Source organism: Electrona antarctica, assembly GCF_951216825.1.
Source record: "Electrona antarctica genome assembly, chromosome: 11".
Taxonomy (NCBI): domain Eukaryota; kingdom Metazoa; phylum Chordata; class Actinopteri; order Myctophiformes; family Myctophidae; genus Electrona; species Electrona antarctica.
This window is the reverse complement of record NC_136792.1, coordinates 40,137,096-40,161,982: the sequence shown is the minus strand read 5'-3', so window position 1 is coordinate 40,161,982 and position 24,887 is coordinate 40,137,096. Positions and strand designations below refer to the sequence as shown.

Genomic DNA, 24,887 nt, shown 5'->3' with positions numbered 1-24,887 from the left:
AATGTCCCATTTTGTTCAAACTAAAACAGTCTCGGATAACATTTTAAGGGAGAAGTAAGCAAAGCAGTTGCTCAATTTTGATTAATTTCACATTTACTAAGCATGGATAGTTTTAAACTGTAGGTCGTGTATAATATTCAGAACCTTCCGTGCAGTTACAGGGATGTCTGTCTGGATGCAATCTGGGAACCCATTCGGTAGAAAAAGACTGCCGAAGCAGACAACAACACTCCAGGTTAGAGAAGAATCCAAGCAATTAAGGCTCGATCAGAAAGGGAAGAAAATGCCAGCACTCAATACATACAATACTTTTCACAAACCCATTTGGTAAAAAATAAGGAAAGATGATAATGTATATTGGAGGATCTGTAGAGCTTATTTATATATACATTATGTATACGTCTGGATGTAAACACTGCATAGCAACCATGTCTTGTTTGTGCAGGCAGTTGAGGACTACAAGATTGTAGAAATTATTCTTGTAGCCAATATGTTTTTAATATGTCACACATGTTACCATATTTGGTAACCATTTGATTAAGCAATAAGCCACATGAGGCGGTGCATGCAGTTGAAAGCGATTTAGAACAGCTAAGGGGGTTTAGGGAAACATTGCTGCTTATCTCTTATAAACATCACTGTACACCGTGAACTGATGTGGCTTATTGCTTTAAGACACATTGCTGGCACACAGTAACTCTTAAATGAAACATACCCAAAATGAAAGCTATAGGCCTACAATCAGTACGTGTCCATTGGTTAAAGTAAATTTGTATCCATTAAATAAGCTTTAAGATTTTGATGATATTGCTTGATTTGAGTGTTTATAAGTAGTAGTTGCATGTGTGTGTGTGTGTGTGTGTGTGTGTGTGTGTGTGTGTGTGTGTGTGTGTGTGTGTGTGTGTGTGTGTGTGTGTGTGTGTGTGTGTGTGTGTGTGTGTGTGTGTGTGCGTGTGTGTGTGTATGGTATGCATGCAGGTTAGAGAGGTAGGAATCAGTGAACATAAACAGATGGGGAAGGGTCATTTGAGGTCACAGTACCAGGTGAACTCTAGCACATCAACTCTCACACTGCTCTCACTTCAACTTGCACTCTGTCTAATGCTTTCTCTCTCACACGCGCACACACACACACACACACACACACACACACACACACGCACACACGCACACCACGCACGCACGCACGCGCGCACACACAGGCACACATGCAACCACATATTTTCAGTGCACGACACCGCTGCGCAACCCTAACCACTAAACCTATACTACAGCAGTGCCTAATCCTATAACCATAACCCCAATTTATCCTAACGACTATAAATTGTTTTTAAAACAACCATTTCTGTTGTGAGGACCTGGAAGACCTGTCCTCACAATGTCTGTCTCTCAATTTCTACTATACATGTGGGTCATCATCATCGTTGGCTTTTGTCTTCAAAATTATCTTATTAGCATGCAGAAACAAATAGACATGGCCCATGAATGCATACTAGCAGAGCTCCTAATGGGCTATATAGTGTCTATGCTAATGTGCTACACATTTTAAAATGATAGTATTTCTGCATGAATTAAATCAGTGTCATACCTATTCTAACAAAAAAGCTGGACAGTGGCAAGTCATCCACTTTATACTGGCTGTATAGGCATCAATGCAACAATAATTTGGTTGTATCAGTACAGTCAGTGCTGATTACACAAACACTATAAGAACTATTATTTTAAAGCATTGCTAATTTTCAAATCAAAGATTTGCATAGAAATGGATGTAGCCTATATCTAGCTACGGACACATGTCCATATAAGGACATAATTATGACCCCTGTCATCAGACATTTGGTCCTTACAAGTATAGTAATACAGTGCACACAGACATGCATGCACACGCACACGCGCGCGCGCACAAACGTGCACGTACGCACACACTGCACAGAGGTCCTTGGAGTTCATGTCACTGTGAACTCTACATCCTCCCATCATCTCGCTCTCATATCTCTCGTATGTCTCTCCCGCGCGTGTGTGACCTGGCTCTCTCCTGTTCTCACTCCTCTCTGTTCAAAGCCGGGTGGACGGGGGGGTTAACTCGCATCGTGGCCTTGAGGGTCCACTATCAAGCCACAACCGTTCACACACAGGTGCATCCACACGCACGCAACACGCTCGCCCCACACACACACACACACACACACACACACACACACACACACACACACACACACACACACACACACACACACACACACCACACACACACACTTCTTTCTACTACAGTACATCTCATTCGCCAATCGCCACTCAAGGTCCTCATTTTACAAGGTGGTTTCTTGTTGTTAAAGAGGTTACTCAGTAGTAACAGGGGTCTCTCCGGCCCTTTAGTAGAGAGAAAATACCTTGTTAGATGGGAAACCATTTTCATCCAAACAGGAGAGAGAACCCATTTATCAGCTTCAATTGGATAGTGTAGTAGTGTGTGTACCAATTACAATTTTTGTCCAGCTCATTTATTTGTTTCATCACTTCCAATTCATGTGTTTATCCTGTATGAGCTCTCTCTCCTGATTGGATAAAAATGGTATCCCGTCCTGAACATTTATTTTGTTTATTTATATTTGCTAAAGAGCTGGAGAGATGGGCCCCTGTTTCAAAATAGTACAAAATGGCAAAAAAGTTTAGGGATAGGGGGTATGGCAAGAAAGGGCCCAAAGTATTTCTTCACACTGCTCTATAACTGCACATGTGAACAGTAGGAGAGGAATAGCCAATGTTAAAAAGAAAGGAAAGAAATGTCCTATAACAAATTATCAAAAATGGCAAAAATAGCCAATCTATCCTAGGGGCGCTAGCCCCTCCAATGTCTGGCTTTCAGAAATGACGTCATATGGCAGCTAAGTCTATGGACTTTTAATTATGTAAAATAAATGTGGCAGCCAAGTCTATTGCTTTGAAAGTGGTTAAAGTGATTGATGGAAAGCTTTATTTATTTCTCGATAAGAACATTGCATTGTGTCAAGTTTACAAACAAGTTCGACAATTCCAACACATAACATTTTCATATCAAGGCCCATTATTTATTCAGCATTTGAGCCACGGACCACCAGTTGATGACATTTAGTCTCTTACGAATATTTTGTTGTCGTTGGATAAGGTTTTGTGTAATTCTATGCTGTATTGATGTTGGTACAATTAGGAGAGATAACAGGCAAACGTTGATCAAACTAACAATTCTTCTACATTCTCTCTAAATGTGTTCTTGTAAATTAAGTAATGCGGATGTTTAATATAATTTGACTCCCGAGAGCATAACATTTTATGCTCTCGAGAGTTAAACATCTATAAAGGTCCATTTGGTTACCAACTCTCCATCATTTAACTGGGGACCACCTGGAACCCCCTCAAGGACCACTGGTGGTCCCCTGACCACTGGTTGAAAACTGGTGTAGAGGAAGAAAGGCAATTGATAGAGCCCTGAAAGTAACCCTTTCAACATGTTGACGTCCCTATAATAATGGCGTCCCTACTCCCTATTACGGACAGGTCATACAGGCAAACCTCTCCAGAAAGCACAACTTTTCCAAGGTCAACTTTGCACTTTTACAGGAAGTTTAAAACAATATATTTATATTGACATTTTTTCAATTATATAAAACATTACAGTTATAGCTCTCTATATGTAGAGGAAGTTAAGACTGCTGTATCTGACATTCAGATTCTCTCATTAACTTTTTTTTTTTTAGGTCTCTCTCTCTCTCTCTCTCTCTCTCTCCTCCTTTCTCTTGCCTTTGCGCTCTCTTTCACTCTCACACACACACACACACACACACACACACACATACACACGCGCGCGCACACGCACGCACGCGCACGCACACGCACACGCACACGCACACACACACGCACACACACACACACACACACACACACACCTTTCCGTTTCACCCTGGCCTGAACCTGCTCTCCGTCCACTGTGCAGAAAGTTAAATAAACATGTGCTGAGTTGCTCCACAAGTGCCCACCTCCACCCACCCCCTAATACCCCTGTGTCCCCACTACCCCCCACCTCCACCCACCCCCTAATACCACTGTGTCCCCACTACCCCCCACCTCCACCCACCCCCTAATACCCCTGTGTCCCCACTACCCCCCACCTCCACCCACCCCCTAATACCCCTGTGTCCCCACCTACACCCTAATACCCCTGTGTAAACACTACCCCTCACCGCCACCCACCCCCTAATACCCCTGTGTCCCCACCTCCACCTACACCCTAATACCCCTGTGTAAACACTACCCCCCACCTCCACCCACCCCCTAATACCCCTGTGTCCCCACCTCCACCCACACCCTAATACCCCTGTGTCCCCACTACCCCCCACCTCCACCCACACCCTAATACCCCTGTGTCCCCACCTCCACCCACACCCTAATACCCCTGTGTCCCCACTACCCCCCACCTCCACCCACCCCCTAATACCCCTGTGTCCCCACCTCCACCCACACCTAATACCCCTGTGTCCCCACCTCCACCCACACCCTAATACCCCTGTGTCCCCACTACCCCCCACCTCCACCCACACCCTAATACCCCTGTGTCCCCACCTCCACCCACACCCTAATACCCCTGTGTCCCCACTACCCCCACCTCCACCCACACCCTAATACCCCTGTGTCCCCACCTCCACCCACACCCTAATACCCCTGTGTCCCCACTACCCCCACCTCCACCCACACCCTAATACCCCTGTGTCCCCACCTCCACCCACACCCTAATACCCCTGTGTCCCCACTACCCCCACCTCCACCCACACCCTAATACCCCTGTGACCCCACCTCCACCCACACCCTAATACCCCTGTGTCCCCACTACCCCCACCTCCACCCACACCTTAATACCCCTGTGTCCCCACTACCCCCACCTCCACCCACACCCTAATACCCCTGTGTCCCCACTACCCCCACCTCCACCTACACCCTAATACCACTGTGTCCCCACTACCCCCCACCTCCACCCACCCCTAATACCCCTGTGTCCCCACTACCCCCCACCTCCACCCACCCCTAATACCCCTGTGTCCCCACTACCCCCCACCTCCACCCACACCCTAATACCCCTGTGTCCCCGCTACCCCCACCTCCACCCACCCCTAATACCCCTGTGTCCCCACTACCCCCCACCTCCACCCACACCCTAATACCCCTGTGTCCCCACTACCCCCACCTCCACTCACACCCTGTACCCCCTCCCCTCCACCACCTCTCCACCCACACCCTAATACCCCTGTGCCCCTACTACCCCCACCTCCACCTCCACCCACACCCCATACCCCCCTCCCCTCCACCACCTCCACCCACACCCCATACCCCCCTCCCCTCCCCTCCACCACCTCCACCCACACCCCATACCCCTCTCCCCTCCCCTCCACCCACACCCCATACCCCCCTCCCCTCCCCTCCACCACCCACACCCCATACCCTCCCCTCCACCACCTCCACCCACACCCCCTCCCCTCCACCACCTCCACCCAAAGCCCATACCCCCCTCCCCTCCCCTCCACCACCTCCACCCACACCCCATACCCCCCTCCCCTCCCCTCCACCACCTCCACCCACACCCCATACCCCCCTCCCCTCCACCACCTCCACCCAAAGCCCATACCCCCCTCCCCTCCCCTCCACCACCTCCACCCACACCCCATACCCCCCTCCCCTCCCCTCCACCACCTCCACCCACACCCCATACCCCCCTCCCCTCCACCACCTCCACCCAAAGCCCATACCCCCCTCCCCTCCCCTCCACCACCTCCACCCACACCCCATACCCCCCTCCCCTCCCCTCCACCACCTCCACCCACACCCCATACCCCCTCCCCTCCCCTCCACCACCTCCACCCACACCCCATACCCCCCCTCCCCTCCCCTCCACCACCTCCACCCACATCCCATACCCCCCTCCCCTCCCCTCCACCACCTCCACCCACACCCCATACCCCCCTCCCCTCCCCTCCACCCTCCCAGCCCTTCTTCACCACTCAGGTTTCACCTCTCTAGCTGCTGCTTCCAGTCACGCTGACACACACTCTTACCCTCAACCTATCCACTGTCGCTGGAGGAGAAAAGGAATTGTGTGCGTTGTGTTGCTTTTGGTTGTGCATGTGTGAGCATTGGCATGCATGTGCGTTTCTGTCTGTCTGTCTGTCTGTGCGTGCGTGCGTGCGTGCGTGCGTGCGTGCGTGCGTGCGTGTCCATGTGGATCCACTGTATGAGCTCCAGTTCAGGGTCAATTCAATCTTAGTTCAGGAGGTGAACGGAAATTCCAATTCAACAGCAGGCATTTCACATTTCATACTCGGAGTGGAATCCAAGTGACACTTCAGAATGACTTCCAACTGAAGTGCAGCCTCTGTACTTCATGCAAAACGAGTGTGCATGGGGGCACAAGAAAGTGAGCGAGATAACAAGGATATTTGTACTTTGGGATCATAACTAATCATGCTGCTGTGATTCTGATGAAAAACGTGGCAATGCCGTCTCGGTGGAGCCTCATTCCCTGAGGGTCACGGCTACATTTCAAAGACATCCAAACGAAGAGCATGGTGCAGATTCATTTAAAGGTTCAGTCAAACTCTCTCTGATAAGTAATATACTGTAATATAGTAATAATAATCCCACTCACCACTGCTGGTACGACTCCTGCTCTGAGTCCTAGAGCTCTCTGCTATTTTAAATCCTCTAGACCCATTATTGACCTTATAACAACATTGAAACGTATAGTTACTTCCTTCATGGCTGTTGGAGGACACCGACATACATACATACATACATACATACATACATACATACATACATACATACATACATTTAGGTATGCGGTCTAGTCTAACTTGGACTCAGGGGGGTGGACGCCTCTGCCTTGCATAGTCCCCAGTGAATAGGCAGGTTGCCCTTCACTGGTAACCTTACTTTGGATTTTAAATATATTAAGGTATTGTAGGCTGGGATTTTACAAAAAAGCCCCCCTTTTAAATACATACAGACATACAGACATACATACATACTTATAAGGTATGCCATCTGGTGGCTAATGAACCAAACACACATTCTCAGAAGTTGAAGCAGTTTTAGAGGACCCACTTTTAGGCCAGTGCAACAGAGCATGCTTTTGCCTTTTTTAAAACCTTACCCATTTTAACCAAATACATACATACGTACATACGTACGTACGTACATACGTACGTACGTACGTACGTACGTATACGCACGCACGCACGCACGCACGCACGCACGCACGCACGCACGCACGCACGCACGCACGCATACATACATACATACGGTACATACATAGCCAGCCGATCGCAGTGCTTGCACGCTCTGCTTGCGCAAGTAATAATAATAATAATGTAATAATAAAAATAATAATAATAATAATAATAATAATAATAATAATAATAATAATAATAATAATAATAATAATAATAATAATAATAATAGGCTAATAATAATGATAATGTTTAATGTTGACTATTATTATTTGCTGAACGTTCACCTATTATGACAAACCCAGAATAGGAACGCTATAGCGTTCATGTTGTCGGTTTATATACCACTTAATAAGGAGATATGGATTTGTAAAACAATGATCCTCCATGTAAGAATGATAGACTCCCCTGCATCCCCCTCCCCCCTCTCTCTCTCTAGCTCTCTGCCTGGCACTCAGTTGGTCTGGAAGGATTAGGTTCTGTCAGCAGGGAGACAGCTGTGTACATCTGGTTGCGTCGGGGTCTCTTACAGCTCAATCCACACATCATTCCGACAGTGTCTGGCCCCTGGGCCCCCGATGCCACTGCGCACCTCATTACTGGCTCGGGCCACACCTCCATCTGTCTGCCTAATATCTAAATCCTCCTGCAGATTAGCAGGGAGCCAGGGGGAACCTAGTGAGGGAAACCAGATCCTGGAGGAAGGGTTTATATGTGGCACATGAGCTTTTATTAATGATGCACTCTCTGGGGTGGTGTGGTGGGGGCTCTGTTGCTTGGGGATTTGATGGGGAGGGGGGGGGCAGATACTTTATAATTCATACTTTGTTTTGCGACCACGTCGCCCACTGAAATGAATTATTTTCAACTGGAAAACATGATGCGATGCGTCATTTTGAAATGTTCAAAAGAGATTCTTTTTGGCGGGCAACACAACCATATAACAAAATAGCTGGTCTAATTAGTTAGCTCAATATGTCTCGTCACTACGTGTGAGCTTTATAGATCTGCTATCTTAGCTATTTATTAGTCCAATAACACAATATAAGAATGACTATTCAGATTTCACTCTCTACACCTGCAATATAGACAGTTGTAGAATTCTGTACAAAATCTTCTCTCATGGGGTCCCTGGCACACCTTTTGAGGGGCGCTCTCCCCTCCTATGCCCAGCTTTGTGTATACCACATAGTGATGATTTGATTGGCTGATCACAGAATGTGTAGGCTACCACATTTGTGATGATTTGATGATTTGAGCACGGATCGAATGTGATGATGTATGAATGATAAGAGCGCCTCTCACTTCACACGCAACACAAGTATGGTTTTCCTTTTTTTCTTTTTTCTTTTTCAAATGGGGGCGGGGCTCTCTGGCATCATTCAAATCTATTTGGGGGTCCTTGACATGAAAATGAGAACCATGCACTGGTCTACTGGTGATGAACAAGCAGCAGCTACAGGGATGATCTAAGGTCACATGAAAGGGACAGCAGACTCCAACAGTCATGCAATACAGTTGTAATGCCTGCATGTTTTCTCACAATACACAATTGATGAATTCACAATTCAAGTTAAAGGGAATTATTAAATGCAGTTGTTAGGTGCAGACATGACATCTTCTGAAAAAAGACCCATGCGAGTCAAATGAATAAATATACAATTAGAACAAATATTTTTTGTGCTTTGTAATTTTCTTCTTAAAGGACCACTTCACCACTTTTCAACCTATCTTCATATATACAGTAGGTCCTCACTAATAATCGTGATAAAATGGCACAATTTTTTTCTACTCGGTCTGTGTCTCATTGTGTATAGGAGTGACATAATCGGTTTTTTTAAGCAATATTTTTTTACAAAAAAACGTGGGAAGATTTAGATTTCTATTATTGTGAGAACGATGGCGCATTGCAACTTTTAACCTACAGTTTCTATTAGCTTGGATTCCTCATCAATGATGTCACTGGTGGACGGGTTTCTGAACTGCCCACAACCCTCCTATGAGACACAAAAATGGTGCCATTTTATCATGATTATTAGTGAGGACCTATTATATGAAGATAGGTTGAAAAGTGGTGAAGTGGTCCTTTAATAAACTGTTATTTGCATGAATTTATAGCCATGCAGTCTAGTCTCTATAGGGACTGTGTATACTGCTGTAAATGTAGATTTTTGTCTTATTTCCTTTCAAAGATGAGGAGAGCAAGGACAGAGAGGAGGTCTGATGATGCAATTCAGGTTCCAAACCACAACCAAATAGGTTGTGAGTATAGCACACTCCAGATTTGTGTTGTACTTTCGAAGTAAACTAATAATGTATCATAGAAATTATACAGATATTAAAACATTTTCTTTTGGATAATAAATAATAATACATAAAATAAGTAAACTCCATTATTATCCTTTTTGTTGTTGTTTATCATGTTTTTACATTGCTGATAACATCAATACTTCTAAATGTAGGCTAATTGTACCATTTTCGCCATAAGGCCTGTGCCATATTTATGTTGGATATAAATTGCGTGGTTTAAACAAGAGATATGATATCATAGAATAATAATTCTTATATGAACAAAAGCACAACAATGTATCAATAAGTTGTCTGGGAGACTAATACTCCTAGATGAGGGCTACAGGTACAGTGTTGTTGATCTGTAAAAAAACAAAACAAAAACATTATATATTATATTAGCTAATGTAAGCTAAGTTAATATAATATTATTGGTTTTCTCCAATGGTACAATTTGTGTGTTACTGAACAAGTAACGCTAAAATAATATACTATATGTTCAAGTTCAATGCATCTGTGTAGAAAATTAACCTTTAGCCCTGCAAAGGTTACAGCTATATGTGTGTGAAAGTGTATTGAGGGGACAGACGTGAACTGCAGTGTTGACAACATTCCTAACCTCCAGACAGCTTTTCTTGTAATCAGACAATTCAAGAACAGGCCGTGATGACAATGAACCAGCACAAGCCGTTGAGTCACATCTCAAGGATAGAAAAAAATAAACAAATAAAATAAAATAAAAACTTGTAAACATATCTATACAAAGAAACACTAAAGTGTGGACACTTAAGAATGAATGGACAACATAATAATTTAAATGAATGAAGGCATCTCATCCTATTGTTCTTAAAGTAGGGAGCACTTAGAGAGCACTACCAGATCACTACTAATATTTGGTAGGATAGCGTCATCTGGTGGCCAAGTTGCCTCATCGTTTCTCTTTCTGATCAGACAAGTATGTATGCTATTATTATTATGCTATAGTATGCTATTTATCATCATTTAATATTAGTGTTGGTGGTCTGTGCTGCAAGACCAGACAGAAAGGCACGAGACTGTGTAGTTATTCGTTTTATTGTTGAAGGTTTTGTCTACTCCCGACTTGCGAGTCGCGAGCAGGGCGCTGACTTCTTATCACTGCCAAAGGTGCTCATAGTCATATGGAGAGGAGACTCGTATAAGGTATAGGTTTATTGCTGACTGATTTTGCCATGAGTCATGGGCCTTGCATGACAACACATTGAGGTTAGACAACACCCCGTTTTATGTGTCCAAAACCCCCGTCCCACATAGGCCTGACCTACAGACAGTGTACTGTACGCTATATGGCATGATGACGCTGTCATGATTATGACATCATGATCTATGACATCTAATCTAATAACTATTAATGCACCAAGTCTCTGTATACGTCTGTACGTCTGTAATCCACGTAATTTGAGAACCGTTCGCCCCACCGACTTCAAATTCGACACACCCCGGGCGGGAGTGCAGTGCCCGGTGTCGAGTCGGTCAGACCCACGGTTGTCCAGAACCGCCACAAAAGGCCTCTGCCCGGGCCAGACTCCATATTTGGGCATGCCTGACAAAGAACTGTTCTGACATGATTCTGATGTCTGCATCCATATTTGGGCATGCCTGACAAAGAACTCCATATATGGGCATAAAAGAGACACAGACATAGGCTACTATCTGGGTGGGGCATGCATTTCCAACTTGCATCGTTCCAAGTAGGCAGTGCCCAACAAGCCACCGCTGTAGAGGCTCCAACGCATAATATCTGGGTAGGCCGCCAGTGCACTGTAGAGGGTAGAGGCCCCACGGGCACCACTCTACTAGTGTTTATAATTGTACACATGGTAGCCTACATGCACGCATGTATCTAAATTGCAATTGAATGCAAGCCAATTATAAAGAGATAGTCTACCCTTTTGAATAATTAATTAGTGGTTATTAGCTCTTTTATAGATTCAGTCAAACACCTTTCTGTAGGCTTACTGTACTTTTAACTTTTTAGCTATGTTATTAAAGCCTGATATACAAGTAGGCTATGATGTATCAAACTCCCCAAATCCACCACAATAATTGAAATCTATCTACTTTGTTACAACTCCTTGTATATAAGGCTTAGGCTATATCGGCTGAGCTGAGTCATTAATAGTGACATGACGTCACATGAGGGTGATGACGTGATCCGCCCTAAACACATATTATTGTGATATCGAGTCGAGAATAAATTATAAATACAAGTTGAATTGCTAGTATTGGTTGTATTTAATTTTTTACCGTCTATGTCAGATGTGGCGTTGACTTACTACACTGACTACATGTCCCAGCATTCAACTGTAAGTTGAAAGGTCGTACACTCGGTGAGGTAAATACATCATGGCGGCGCTCGGTGCAGCACGGGCGTGTTTACTCCGAAGTTATTCTCGGGTGAAAGATTTCCATAAAAGTACACATGTTATCGTCAGATTCAGCAGGAGGACGCTTTGTAGCGGAACACCCGACCACTGTAAGTTGTATGTTTATAAACTGTCTGCATATTGTAATTCATTCCTATACACGACTGACCTTGCAGAGCGTGTGTGTGACGTTAGCGTTGAACCACAGACAGCTGATATTCCATACGTGTATTCTATTATTATAATACAGTCATAGAACTCTCGATGCATTTTGTGTATAGTAGTACTCTAGTAGTAAGCCCTCCTCTATAGCAGCCCTCCTACAAAAATGGGATAATGTTGCCGGGGACCATTGTGGAATTGCAATTTAGCAATAATCGACTTGCAGTCAGCTCTAGCCTCTTGGACTATATTTCATAATGTCAGTTTCTCTGGCATAAAACGTGTATATCTCCACACATTGACATTACCTTACCTCGCACCAACCTGCAATGTACCTGTCAATTCATGTCATGTGATATCCCCCCACAACCTCTCCTCCGTTTGGAACCTTAGCGCCGAGATGGAGCTAATTAAGCATAGCAGCGTAGTTATTGAGGTTCCAAACGGAGCATCCTCTCCCTTAGCTGATCTATGGACCAGAGCTACCTCTCCCTCCGATCGATATTCCTTTGGAGCTAGTCTAGTGTTCTCCATTATGGAATATGGAGCCTCCATAGTCCATACAGTATACGTGCTCACTGAAGGAAGTTTACACGTTTGTCATAATAGATGACAAGAGCTGGCCTCAAAGTTGCAGCAATTAATTATTGGGCTACGAATTACAATTCTGCTGAGATGAATCCATGAAAATGCATTGAGTGTTTCTGTATAGTATGTACTGTCAAGCTACTGAGCAGATCTACAAGCTAACAGCGGTGGTGAAAGCTTGTAGGTCTGTGATCATACATACATTTCATGTATTTCCATTTTCCAAATATTGGTCCCGCTCGTGACATGTGCAGCGTAAATCTGCTCCACACGGTGTGTGTACACTACAGTACACACCCAATAAATAATTCTTACCACTTAGTCAAATATTGTCCTAGTTTCATATCCATTCAAAGGTTTTAACAGAAAATGTGTTATTCAGGCCCAGGCGGTGGCGTAACCGTCTGGGCACCCGACTGGTAATCCAGTCGCAGTGTGCCGCGGGTTCGACTCCCGAGCCAAACACGGCCTTTACTGCATGTCTTCCCCCATCTCTCTCCCGTTTCCTGTCAGCCTACTGTCTGTCCCTTCAAAAACCAATAAAAGGCGTAAGCCACAAAAAAATATCTTAAAAAAAAAAAAAAAAAATGTGTTATTCAAATATCTCCACTTTTCCACAAGCTGCACATGGACACATTTACGTAGAAAAACTTCCTCTGATCACCACAAACGTCATCACAAATTGACCAGGGAAGCACAAATGCATGTGTGCCCTACTGACAATTAATAATTCATAAGACCTATTTACTGGGTGAGTACACATGCCGTGCGGAGCGGATTTATGCCGCACAATGCATGCATGTCACGTGCTAACCGTGAGCGGAGGGGACCCATCTATGGCTGTGTATTGGGAAATGTATGTACGATCGCAGACATTCTAGGGCTAGTGGATGTGTTTTGTGCAGCACCGTCAGACATATACTTACTTCAGACAGACTTACTTTACTTTCAACTAAAATGTGTCCTCCAGCTCCATCAGAGGAACATGCAAAGAAGCCTCAGTACATGGACCCAGCAGTGCAGGACATCCTCACCAGGATAACAGGACTAGACCTGCAGAAAGTCTACCGGCCCATCAAACAGGAGCTGAAGCCGCCCACATACAAACTAATGACTGATGTGCAACTGGAAGAGGTACCGTGTCACTCTGCCTGTGTATTGACTGCTTGTTAGTCTTTGTGTATCTCTCCCTCTCACACAACCTAGATGATACTGATGTGCACACATACTCGTAATCTTTTAGGTGTTCTTGCTGCTCTCTCTCAATCACTCACACTCACACACACACACACACACACACACACACACACACAGCGATCTGAACATCCTAAGCAATATTATGGTGTCTTTTCCAGGCGACCAGGAAGGCGACTGAACAGGCAAAGAAGCTACTGCAAAGGCCTCCTGTCTTGCCTGAGAGGAAACCAATTGATGATGTGCTGTCTGTGGACCCGATCCTGGAGGGCATGGACACAGCCCGATATGTCTTCACTGACATCACCTACAACATCCCACACAGGGTAGGGAAATACTGTCTGTCTTAATATGTTCTGTTGGTCTGACTCCACATGGCCAGCTAGGTTCATGCTGCGTTTTCCCCTCAGGAGCGGTTCGTCGTTGTGCGGGAGCCCAGCGGGACCCTGCGGAAGGCCACATGGGAGGAGAGAGACAGGGTCGTTCAGGTCTACTTTCCTAAGGAGGGACGCAAACTCGCAGTGCCCGCCATGTTCAAGGAGGAGAACATCAAGGTGGAGGATGGGAAAGCTTGATTTAATCAACTATGCTGCCCCTTATGGCCTTATCCCTCCATGCTACTCTGGTGCTATACAGTGGTTCTCAAACATTTTACAGTGCTCTAGCTGTTGTCGGCGTGTATAAACCATGTTTCATGTTGTTTTTTTGTAAATGAATGCCCTTCGTACAAGGGTGTTGCACATACTAGGGGAAAAAGCGTGAGCAAACAATTTTTGTTTCTTTTTTCATTTCCTGAGAAATTATGATTTTGCACATACAAGGTTTCCACCTGACGGCGACTATATGCAAAACATTTTTTATGGAACTGAATTTCGCTCCGTCACACTTTTCTAAATTTTCGTTTCATTTTATTTTGGATCTACTTAATGTCCTTCCATCCAATGAAATATGTCTAGATTCATTCTGTTTAGACAATGGTTGATTATTGACTCTTTATTATCTCGTTCATGTCTGCTCTTCCTTCATCATTCCTCCATGGTTCTCTCACTGCATCAGCTGGTGTTCTCCCAGGAGCGTCACAAAGACGCGTTGGACCTTTGTCTGGTCCAGTTTGAGCCAGATTGTGGGGACTACATTAGGGTAAGATGACACTGATTCTCTCTCTATATTTTGACAACTGCACCAAAAACGTGGCTTCATTGCTCAATTACAGACCGTTAGGCGGAACATTTGAAAACCATGAGCCGACAATCTGTCTCGAGAGACATACACTCAAGAAACTTACACAGTAAGTGCATATGTTATGCATTGTAGTAAATGTGTATGCGCTTTGTGTTCAGGTACATGAAGCCACCTATGAAGACCTGGATAAGCATGGCAGATACAACCTGTTACGCTCCAGCAGACACTTTGGGGGCATGGCCTGGTACCTGGTCAACGCACGCAGGGTGGATGGACTCGTTGTAGACATGCTGCAGAGAGATCTGTGAGTTTGTGTGTTGTGTAGCTAATCTGTCCAGGTTGTAGACTAATGCCTACATTGTAGACCACTGTGGTAAGACATCTTCTTGTAACTACAAAGAGTGTACAAAAAGAGTACATTTTACACTGAGAATGTCACTGTAAAATACACAGAATACATGGTTGGATGACTGTGGCTCAGGAGGTAGAGCAGGTCGTCCAATGATCCATGGGTTGGCGGTTCGAATCCCGGCTCCTCCTGTCTACATGTCGAAGTGTCCTTGGGCAAGACACTGAACCCCAAATTGCTCCCGATGTGCTGGTTGGTACCTTGCATGGCTTCCGCCGCAATCGGTGTATGAATGTGTGTGTGAATGGGTGAATGTAATGCACAATCTATGTAAAGCGCCTTGGATAAAGGCGCTATATAAATGCACCATTTACCATTTTACCATTTACATGAGTGTAGGCCTGTCTCCGACTAAAAATGTATATAGTCGAATCTGATTGGCAAATGGTCAATCCATCCATCCATCTTCAACCGTTTAGCCGTAGTCGGGTTGCGGTGGAACAGCTCCACCAGAGGGCTCCAGACTTCCCTCTCCAGAGCAACATTAGTCATTTCATTCTGATTCATAAAAAAATGCATGATTCGACTGAGGGATAGACTGAGGGACTCCCTTGATCGATTAGTCAAACTTAGTCAGACTAATCGAGGTCAGCCTTACATGAGTGTAAAGTCACTAAAGTACTAGCTGTTATTGTCCTGCTTTTGTCCTCACACATACACATTCATGTGTCCCCCAGGCTTCAGGATGCAGTGAGCCTGGTGTCTCTGTTTCACATGGTTCATCCTCACAGTGAGTCAGCCCAGGAGGCTACCAGCCAGCAGGCCACTGGCACAGACCTGCTCAAGGTGAGCAGTGCACACAACTCATAGGAAAACCTTATTGTCATTGCATAACCGCTGAACCAATCCGTGCCATATGTCTTGTGCACAAAGTATACTTAAATCCCTTTTATTTTAGATCGTTTTTTAGTGGTGCAACCACTCCAAGGAACAGCAATGTCCGTGTTCACCTAACTATGTGACGTTCACCTAACTATGTGACGTTCACCTAACTATGTGACGTTCACCTATGTGACTATGAGCATGAGTACCAGTAGGGGCGCTGTTGTGCCAGAAACAGAGAGAGAGAGAGATAGTGCTGCACTGTTGCCTGCTAATGAGAGAGAGGGAGAGAGAGAGGGGAGTTGCACCACTCAGTTCACACAGGTGTGATTTTTTAGTAATAGTACAGCATAGACATTACAGAGACTTTAGTTGTCGCGGCTGTACAATACTTTGAACAGTTGTCATGTTGCACACATGCCTAAAACTGCTGATATTTGCGCCGCTCTCATTGAAAACAATGTATTTAAAACTCCACCTTGTCACTCTGCGGCGTTTCATGACCAGCGCTCGAGCACTGTTTTCTGCCCCCTCAATGACACCAATCTGCTCTACACCACTCTGGATTGGACTAAAACTTTGCCCAAATTTGGAGTCATACATCATGGATATGTCATCGGTGACTGACATCACAGGCTGGCCACATGAAGTCCAAGATCCACGCCATTCCCATGTGATCCAGAGATCCACATCACATGATTAGATTTTTATCCAATAACAAAATCCAAGTTACGCTTTCAAGGTACCACGAATGCTTGATGGCAGGTAGTGTTTACAAATTATTCACTGCTATTGTGTGTCTTTCTTGTATTATGACACACACGTATACAGATTCAGGTAGATCTGACAGTATTTTCATTTAGTGTTATTTATCATTTGGGTTAAAAATGTGGCGTGCACTTATGTCCAAAACTGTTACTTTTCAGAAAATGGAAAAAATATCTTGTGTTCCAATTGATCGTACAGTATGTAGTTATTATTTAGTCACAAGCTATTGTTAATACTTTTCATTGGTTAAATATTTGTAATACCCGTGGCCTGTTTTGGGCCTGTCATAAGTGAAATGTCAAAACCGCCAAATCTCACCAAACATAAAAAAAATAAAAAACATTGGGAAATTTGCACATCTACAACATTGCAACATGTTGTGATGAGACACATTGTGAGCTTAGATAACCTTTGTGCGACACTGTATAAAAGTATGAAATAGTGCATTAATTTATGAAAATAATAATAACTAGAAAAATGCACTCTGTCGAGGTGCCAACTTGCACAAGTAGGCCAGACAACACCGACATACGCAGGCGATTACAGTACTTGCGCGCTCTTCTTGCGCAAGTAATAATAATACATAAATAGTCATAATAATAATTCTACAAGGAGCACCTGAGGTATCTTTGTGTTGACAAACTATGGAGTTTGTACATGAGTTTAAATTTAAGGACGATTAACCATTTTAATTATCGTCATGATAACGTATTATCAAAAGAATCGTTTGTTGCAGCCTCACGTTGCATTTCAATCCATGCATTGTAAAGGTCACACGAGTCCGAAGGCACACATATTATTAACAGAGAGCGGTGAGGTTCTTGAGGGGTCACGTCAAGGCCATCTCATCGGAGATTTCCTGTGTTAGAGGTTGAGTGTGTTTTTTAGTGTGGGAACTCGGGGCCAGGCCCCGGGCACATCAGTTCCTATTAGGGCTCATAGGTTGACCCCTGGCCTCCGAGAAATTGGATGGGACATGGAGAATGACAGCCATTTGATGTGGGGAAGGTTAGCAATACAGGGGATGTGTGTACGTGCATGTATTTCTGCTTCTCCGCCAGAGTTCCTGTAGTGTAGGGCCTCTCGTTTAGTCATGGTTGATGCTGAAGTTACTGTCACGCAGGATCAGCATACCAGCTGAATAACCTTGTCACAGTTCTGACCAGGTTCCTTTTCATTAACTCAAATGTCAGAATAAATGGACCCCCTCGTGTATTTATTTACCTGCTTAGAATGTCTGTACAACCCACAAGTTAATGCCTACTTAGAACCTGGTACTCGGATCAAATTATCTAAAGCTTAATTCCATATGTAATGGAAACTCTTTGCACAGTGTTGACCTATGACCTCCTTCCCCGCAGCTCTATGCCCAGAAGGAGTCTCAGAGATCGGGCTACATCGACCTGGCTCTGCAGACCTACGAACAGACACCTGCAGAGAGCACTGCTGCGTGAACGGACCAGCTCCACACGGGCATTTTCTTTTTAGGAATGTCAATTTCCTGGGTACTTTTGAACCGTCGTAACCCATGTCATGGATCTGTGGCAGTCCCAAGAACACCCTGTGGACCAGTCTGGGCTCTGTCCTTTCGTTGTGTGTAATGGAACAATGCTCATACGTCGTCAAATGGGAACTTTACCGTCAAATTACCGTTATGTACCATGCATATGCGTATTTCCTGTGGGTGAATATCATAAGGATGTATTGTGTAGGCCTACTTAAAGGTGCTGTGATATTTTGTGGTTAAAACAAAAAGTAACAAATTACCAGACGGAACTGCAATACTATAACATTGAAGCTGACAAATGGCTTCTCTCTCCTGATTGGATGAAATTGGTATCCTGAACAGACTTGTGTTTCTTCTGTTTACTAAATAGATGGGGAGACCCCAGTTACTGAACAAACTCCCTACAGCAATGACTGCTTTAATTATTATTATTTCAACAACAAAACATCGCTTGCAACACCTTTAGACCTCAGAGCCAATTAGCCACTCTTGGCACAGTACATTTATGTATATAACTAAATTAAACATGTTTTTGTATTATGTCTTATTTATTTTTACTTTCTCAAAGAACCTTGAGACAAGATCATTCCATTCACTTTTGTAGCCCAGACACATCCAGTTTACATAAATGTCTACTTTGGCATAAGGCACTTCCTACCAAATAGGTAAGGCACTAAAAGGCAGCTGGTTGTGATGACCGCAATCTCAAGATATGCTTAGTTAACGGCACCTCCTAGGTTCTTTGAGGACAGAAAAGGACGTACTATTACTGTATATTCAGTGTGACATTGCCATTTTATCTTAAGCTTCTTTTGTTTAATGCTCAAGGCTTGTGCCCTAAAGAGCACACATATTGGATAGATCACGTTTTGTATCACCGTTTGTGAAACAAAACAAGCCACACAACTGAATACTGGAAGATCACATCCAGTGAAGACTTCCAACATCAATTGTGTACCATAGATGAAATGGGAAGACTTCCGCAAAGACACAGTTGTCGTTTTATTTTTATACATTGACGAGATCAATGTAATAAACAATGTTTTGGTCTCAATGGTGCAGTAAAGAGAACGCGGCACCGTTCCTGCTTCTCCGATTCTCCGGCTGATCTCACTCCATCCTCCCCTCACTCGAAAGTCTACAATATATGGTCCATATTAGAGATGCACCAATATATGGGCCGTTGATATAACCCGATATCTTATTTTATAATGTTTGGATGTTAAGCTGAAACATCCTTGTGATGATGAAGACTGCAGATTCAATCAGTGTTTGGGAGAAGCTTTCAAAAGGCCCAACAAGTTGTAAATATGTTAAATGAATTAAATATATGAATTTACATTGTTTGAACTAAAATGTAGGCCTAATAAATAAGGTATATTAAGCCTAATGTTTTTGTTAGAATTCTGCATCTGCACCTGATTAATTTGGTCATGCAAAGTATTCAGAAAACTTTCAATATGGTGCATCTCTATAGTGTATGTTTATGCAGTACTAAAAAAGAAAAAAAAATCAGACATCACACATGGACCATGACTTCCCTCTCAGTCTGGGTTTAGTCATTCATTTGTATTTTCTTTTTTCTTTTTTTAAGCCATTATTTGAGAGAAAGTTGGGAGAGACAGGAGAGAGTAGGGGAGTGGCACATAATGGTCTGGTCAGCCAGGTATCAAACCGGGAATCACTGTCAGGCATTTTAGCCCATCTGGTATGAAGCACCCTAAATTCGACTATCGGGATGACCTTTCATGAAGATTCTGCAGAGATGCACATTTCCAATGCCTACTTCATTTCGGAGTGCAGACAATATTCTTGGGGATAAATCAGTCGGGTTTAGATCATTTATGTGGTTATTGTGGGGGCTGGGGACTATCGGTGACATATTATATAAAGAAAATATTGTTTTACTTGCAAAGGTTATAAAGGTTGGATTTAGCCACACATTTTCTTTTTTCACAACCTTTTATTGTTCGGTGAAATGGGTAAATATACAGCAAACAAATGTATCACTAATCTCCAATGGGAAACTATATATCCCATCATGCACTATGTTGCTCTGTCACAGGTGACATGTATCAGCTACCTCAGTCCCTCTCTGCCAAGGATATCAAATGAGTATCCACCTCAGCCTCTGTCAGAATCCTGAACTTGGGTTCCTCTGTTGTGACAACTCCCACTTCCAGGTCAGAGGGCTTAAAATCAATGGCCAGGGCTTCTGAGAGACAGGAGATTGCTGTCTCAATGGCTTGTTGAAAGGTCCAGTCGGATTTCTTTTTAAATGTCTTCTCCAGGAAGCTGGTGGCTTCTCTCTGCTTGACCCCAGCGGAGGTGGCCCTGTAGCCATGGTAATAGCCTGCCGGATCACACTTGTACACCTGAGGTCTTTTATCCTCATCGATGCCAATGACAATCATGCAGCATCCCAGTGGTCTCATCTCCGCATTCTGCGTGTAGACCTGTGAGATGTCGGCAATTCTCTTACATAGCATGTCCACTGGGATCTCATATGCATACCTGTATTGCCAGTTGGCTGCCTCATAGCGAGCTCGACTGACCTGGGACCGGCTGTCGGCTGCCATGCCACACATCACGCATCCAATATTCTCTGATATATGGAAGAGGTGGGTGACTGTGGAGGCATCCAGAAGCTTGTCTGGTACTTTCTTCTGGGTTACAACAACAGCACAGTCCTTCCCTCTGACAGCTACAGACGTGAGTCCGCCTTGGCTTATAGCCTTGAAAGCATATTCGACTTGGTGCAGCTTTCCTTCAGGAGAGAATATAGTGATGTGACGATCAAAGGCTCCACTTGTTCCACGCGACATTTTAGACACTGACTGAATGGATCACAGTCGCTCATGCAAAACTATTTTCTAATCAACACCGTTCTCCTCTTATAGCTTTTAGTCTGAGTTTGCCTCACATTTCGCATCATGAAATGATGATGTCAGCCTTTCCCAAATAGGAGGTTACACAGAGTTCCAAGTACTCTGGTTGGACATATCAGGTAACCATGGCAACTTGTTATCAAGACACATTGACAGCTTGAGCAGCTTCCCCCAGATTTCTTATGGAAATCTGTTCAACATACAAAGGCCCTAAAGAGGGTTGTCCTAGTAAGGCAGTACAAGGTGAACCATTTGCTATTTAATTACTATTCCGTGTACAATAACTTTTAGCCAACACATACAACACTAATGGGATTCAGTGATGTAAAGGTCACAGCTTTTCAATGTAATGAGTCCCGGGATGGTCTTTTAGATGAGTCCCAGGGACATTTTATGAGTCCCACTTCAACGACGCTAGGAGTCATATTTTGTAATTTTTACAAATTGCAGCATTTAACTCCCATTTCATTTTATATGGTTATAATGTGGTTATATTCATGTAGAAAACAGAAGAAGAAATGATTATAACTAAAGCTAGTGTGTGTATTATTTTTACTGTACAATTGCTGAGTACAGTAGTGCATCCCGTGGATGCAGAGGTCCTTGTTTTATTGCGTCCCTTAACTATAAACTGCGTTTTGGGATGCAAAATGCACCCTATTTTAATCTCTGGGGATTACAGTCAATTTACGAGATATACGAGATATGCACTTGTATACCTGTGCATACTATACTGTACCTTGGTATGAACTACTGTAGTAAGTAACTGATTTGACTGAACAAGACAGGGTCCAAAAATGGCATGCCTCCATTCTCTGATGTCATATTGACCAAATAAAGAATGATTTACACATGTAAATTGATACAGATTCTGATCATAATATATGATCAGTAGTCTTATAGTAGTCAATAGTCTTGCCCAAATATGGAGAGACTGTGGGATGTTCTGCAAATAGTTGTATTTAGGCCCCTTCACCGCCTGAAATACGGTTTCACATGGTCTCTCCATATACTATATAAGCATGTCACATCTGTGACGTAACCCAAAACAAACAATGTGTCCCAAACGTGACAATTTTCACCTGTTAACATTGAAACGCAAAAATCTCCATATTTTGGCATAGTTTCAGCCTGGTCCATTTGAGAACTAATCAATACTGTAACTATAATAATGGCACAGCGAGGCATTCATTTGGGCTATGTTCCACAAGCGTCACAGAACTGCCCCATTCACTACCACAGCAGGAGGTGGCGGGAGAAAATGTGAAGCGTCATAGTTAAGAAATGTTCAACTTTGCCGCTGTTACTGTGGTGACACAGAATGCCAGCCAACCAGGCGGACTAGGCGTACTGTATGATACACTCAACATCACAGAAAGACATTTTGTGCTGATCGGTCGAGCGGTTTGCGAGTTTATCTCTGGACAAACGCACACGCACATACTGTAGTGTAGTAGGCCCACATGCCGTTGTGATTGTAGCCATTAATACAAATAATTTAAAAAAATTGTTAAATGTGTAAATGTTTTAATTTACTGCTTTGTCAATTGTCATTTGTATTGTTTTTAAATTTAGTGCTTGATCTTTAATTTCTAACCAAAACAAATTGTATCTTAAAAATCACACCCATGTGAAGTGAGGGGCACTCTTATCATCGTACATCATCATGCATCATCTCATACTGGCCAATCAGAATGCCTGTGAGACGTTTGGGGACAAGATGACTTAAATTTTCCCTTCATTGTCAATGGCATTTAATGTTTGTGTTGCCACAAATTTACGTCATATTTGAGGCACATGTGACATAATTTCTCATTTCATTGTCAATGGCAAATACGACACGTGTGGGGACAAAAGCTGTATAGGAGGGGCTAGCGCCCCTCAAAAATGACTGGCGTCAAAGTATGCCATCAGACATAAATTTGATTAGTGTGAACGGCTCTAAAACCATTTAGCAAAGATTGAGTTAACTATCCTGATTTTGGTCCTGGTCCTGGATCAATGATTATCATTTCAGCTTCACCGGTGAATTACTTGATTTGTATAATGTCGTACTTCGTACATATATTATTGAAATTCCTTTATTTGGAATAACCCCTTGAGATGTACCAAGGGGTTATTCCCAATAAAATAATGTTGCTATACTGTGTAGTACCACCATCCCCTGTGGACAGTGATCATGGCCATTTTTGACAGGGTCTTTGGACATGTTGGGGAGGTTTTCAGAGGAGTTATTATCAATTCTGTTTAGAATCTGTGTTTAATAGTGGAAGGGGGGATAAAGAAATGACTAAAGATAATACTCAGACCTGAAAAGCGAGACCAAATGCAGGACCCTGACTTCTTCCCTTTAAGTTTGAGTGTAATCGGACGTTTCTTGCTCACTTTATCAATGTCAATCCAGACCTCAGCATAGATGCACAAAAACAGAGCTAAATCACCCCTGTGTCACGGTGGCGGTTTTAGCAGGTCCTGCAGATGACCCTCGTTGACGAGCTGGTAAGGAAGCTGGAGCTTCTTGTTCACCTGAACCTGGAGGGAGGGTCGGTGCTGGAGGAGCAGCTTGCATACCTCCTCCTGACCACGTTCTGCAGCCTTGTGTAAAGGAGACGCTCCGTCGTCGTCACATAGCCCAGGATCTGCTCTGTGCTCTAACAGGAGCCTAACCACGTCCACGTGACCGCAGTATGCTGCTCGATGGAGCGGAGTCGCACCGCCCGGCGTCTGGGGTGAGGCACAGGCACCGCTCTCAAGAAGGAACCTACATACAGTAAGCTGGCCATTGCGACTAGCATAGTGCAGGGCAGTGAAATTTGACAGGTCTCTCAGGTTGGGGTCTGTGCCCTTCTGGACGAGGTTCCTGACTTTGTCCAGGTCTCCATGCATGGCTGCAGACCAGATACCCCTTTCAAAGTCCATTTCAGTCAGTGTCTGGTAGGTACTAGACGAGGAAGGTTTGTGGGAGCAACAAGAACATTGTTCTGAATCAGACGTCATCAGGCAAAGAGAAGGAAGTGAGAACAACAGAATTCAGGAAAAGTGATAGAAGTGAGAACAACAGAATTCAGGCAAAGTGACAGAAGCACACAACAAAATCCCTGTGGAACAGATTGCAGACCTCGGCTTCTGGGATATGGGTGGGGTGGTGGTCAAAGTTAACCCAATAAAGGAGATGGTGAGGATATGACATCATCACTGTAGCTATTACAGTAGGTTGCCTAATTAGGGCACGAGGGGGATCACAGTAGCTGATTATGTGATTCAGACACACTGCATGTGTCAACTAAGACAGATATTGAAGGTGAGATACCAGGTATAATCATAATACACTACTATTCCAGATAGGGTGAAGTGTAGACTATTATTTATTTTATATATATTTAATTATTTACAATTACATCAGAAATGAATGGCTGATTT

General features: G+C 43.8%; 3 protein-coding genes across 3 annotated transcripts; 1 reads left to right on the top strand and 2 right to left on the bottom strand.

Annotated features, from left to right (window-relative positions):
• The first annotated feature begins 11,893 nt into the window (after window positions 1-11,893).
• mrps22 (mitochondrial ribosomal protein S22) lies at window positions 11,894-19,121 on the top strand. Its single transcript, XM_079513551.1, has 8 exons — window positions 11,894-12,057; window positions 13,668-13,831; window positions 14,053-14,217; window positions 14,302-14,445; window positions 14,948-15,031; window positions 15,232-15,377; window positions 16,160-16,268; window positions 18,434-19,121. The coding sequence occupies exons 1-8, from the start codon at window positions 11,928-11,930 to the stop codon at window positions 18,524-18,526; spliced, it is 1,035 nt and encodes a 344-aa protein (XP_079369677.1). The 5' UTR covers window positions 11,894-11,927; the 3' UTR covers window positions 18,527-19,121.
• A 1,542-nt stretch (window positions 19,122-20,663) lies between these two features.
• Window positions 20,664-21,404, bottom strand: LOC306932315 (proteasome subunit alpha type-6-like; the record flags this gene model as incomplete). Its single annotated transcript, XM_079514067.1, has 1 exon — window positions 20,664-21,404. The coding sequence occupies one exon, from the start codon at window positions 21,402-21,404 to the stop codon at window positions 20,664-20,666; it is 741 nt and encodes a 246-aa protein (XP_079370193.1).
• A 2,511-nt stretch (window positions 21,405-23,915) lies between these two features.
• LOC306932148 (uncharacterized protein) lies at window positions 23,916-24,464 on the bottom strand (the record flags this gene model as incomplete). The annotated part of the gene is made up of 1 exon (XM_079513849.1): window positions 23,916-24,464. The coding sequence occupies one exon, from the start codon at window positions 24,462-24,464 to the stop codon at window positions 23,916-23,918; it is 549 nt and encodes a 182-aa protein (XP_079369975.1).
• Window positions 24,465-24,887: the final 423 nt, after the last annotated feature.

What these genes read in the sequence shown, in the direction of transcription:
- mrps22 (XM_079513551.1), top strand. Translation starts at nt 11,928, where the DNA reads ATGGCGGCGCTCGGTGCAGCACGGGCGTGTTTACTCCGAAGTTATTCT. An exon ending in CTGATGTGCAACTGGAAGAG is followed by an intron (nt 13,832 to 14,052) that starts GTACCGTGTCAC and finishes TGTCTTTTCCAG; the next exon opens with GCGACCAGGAAGGCGACTGA. An exon ending in TCAAGGAGGAGAACATCAAG is followed by an intron (nt 14,446 to 14,947) that starts GTGGAGGATGGG and finishes TCACTGCATCAG; the next exon opens with CTGGTGTTCTCCCAGGAGCG.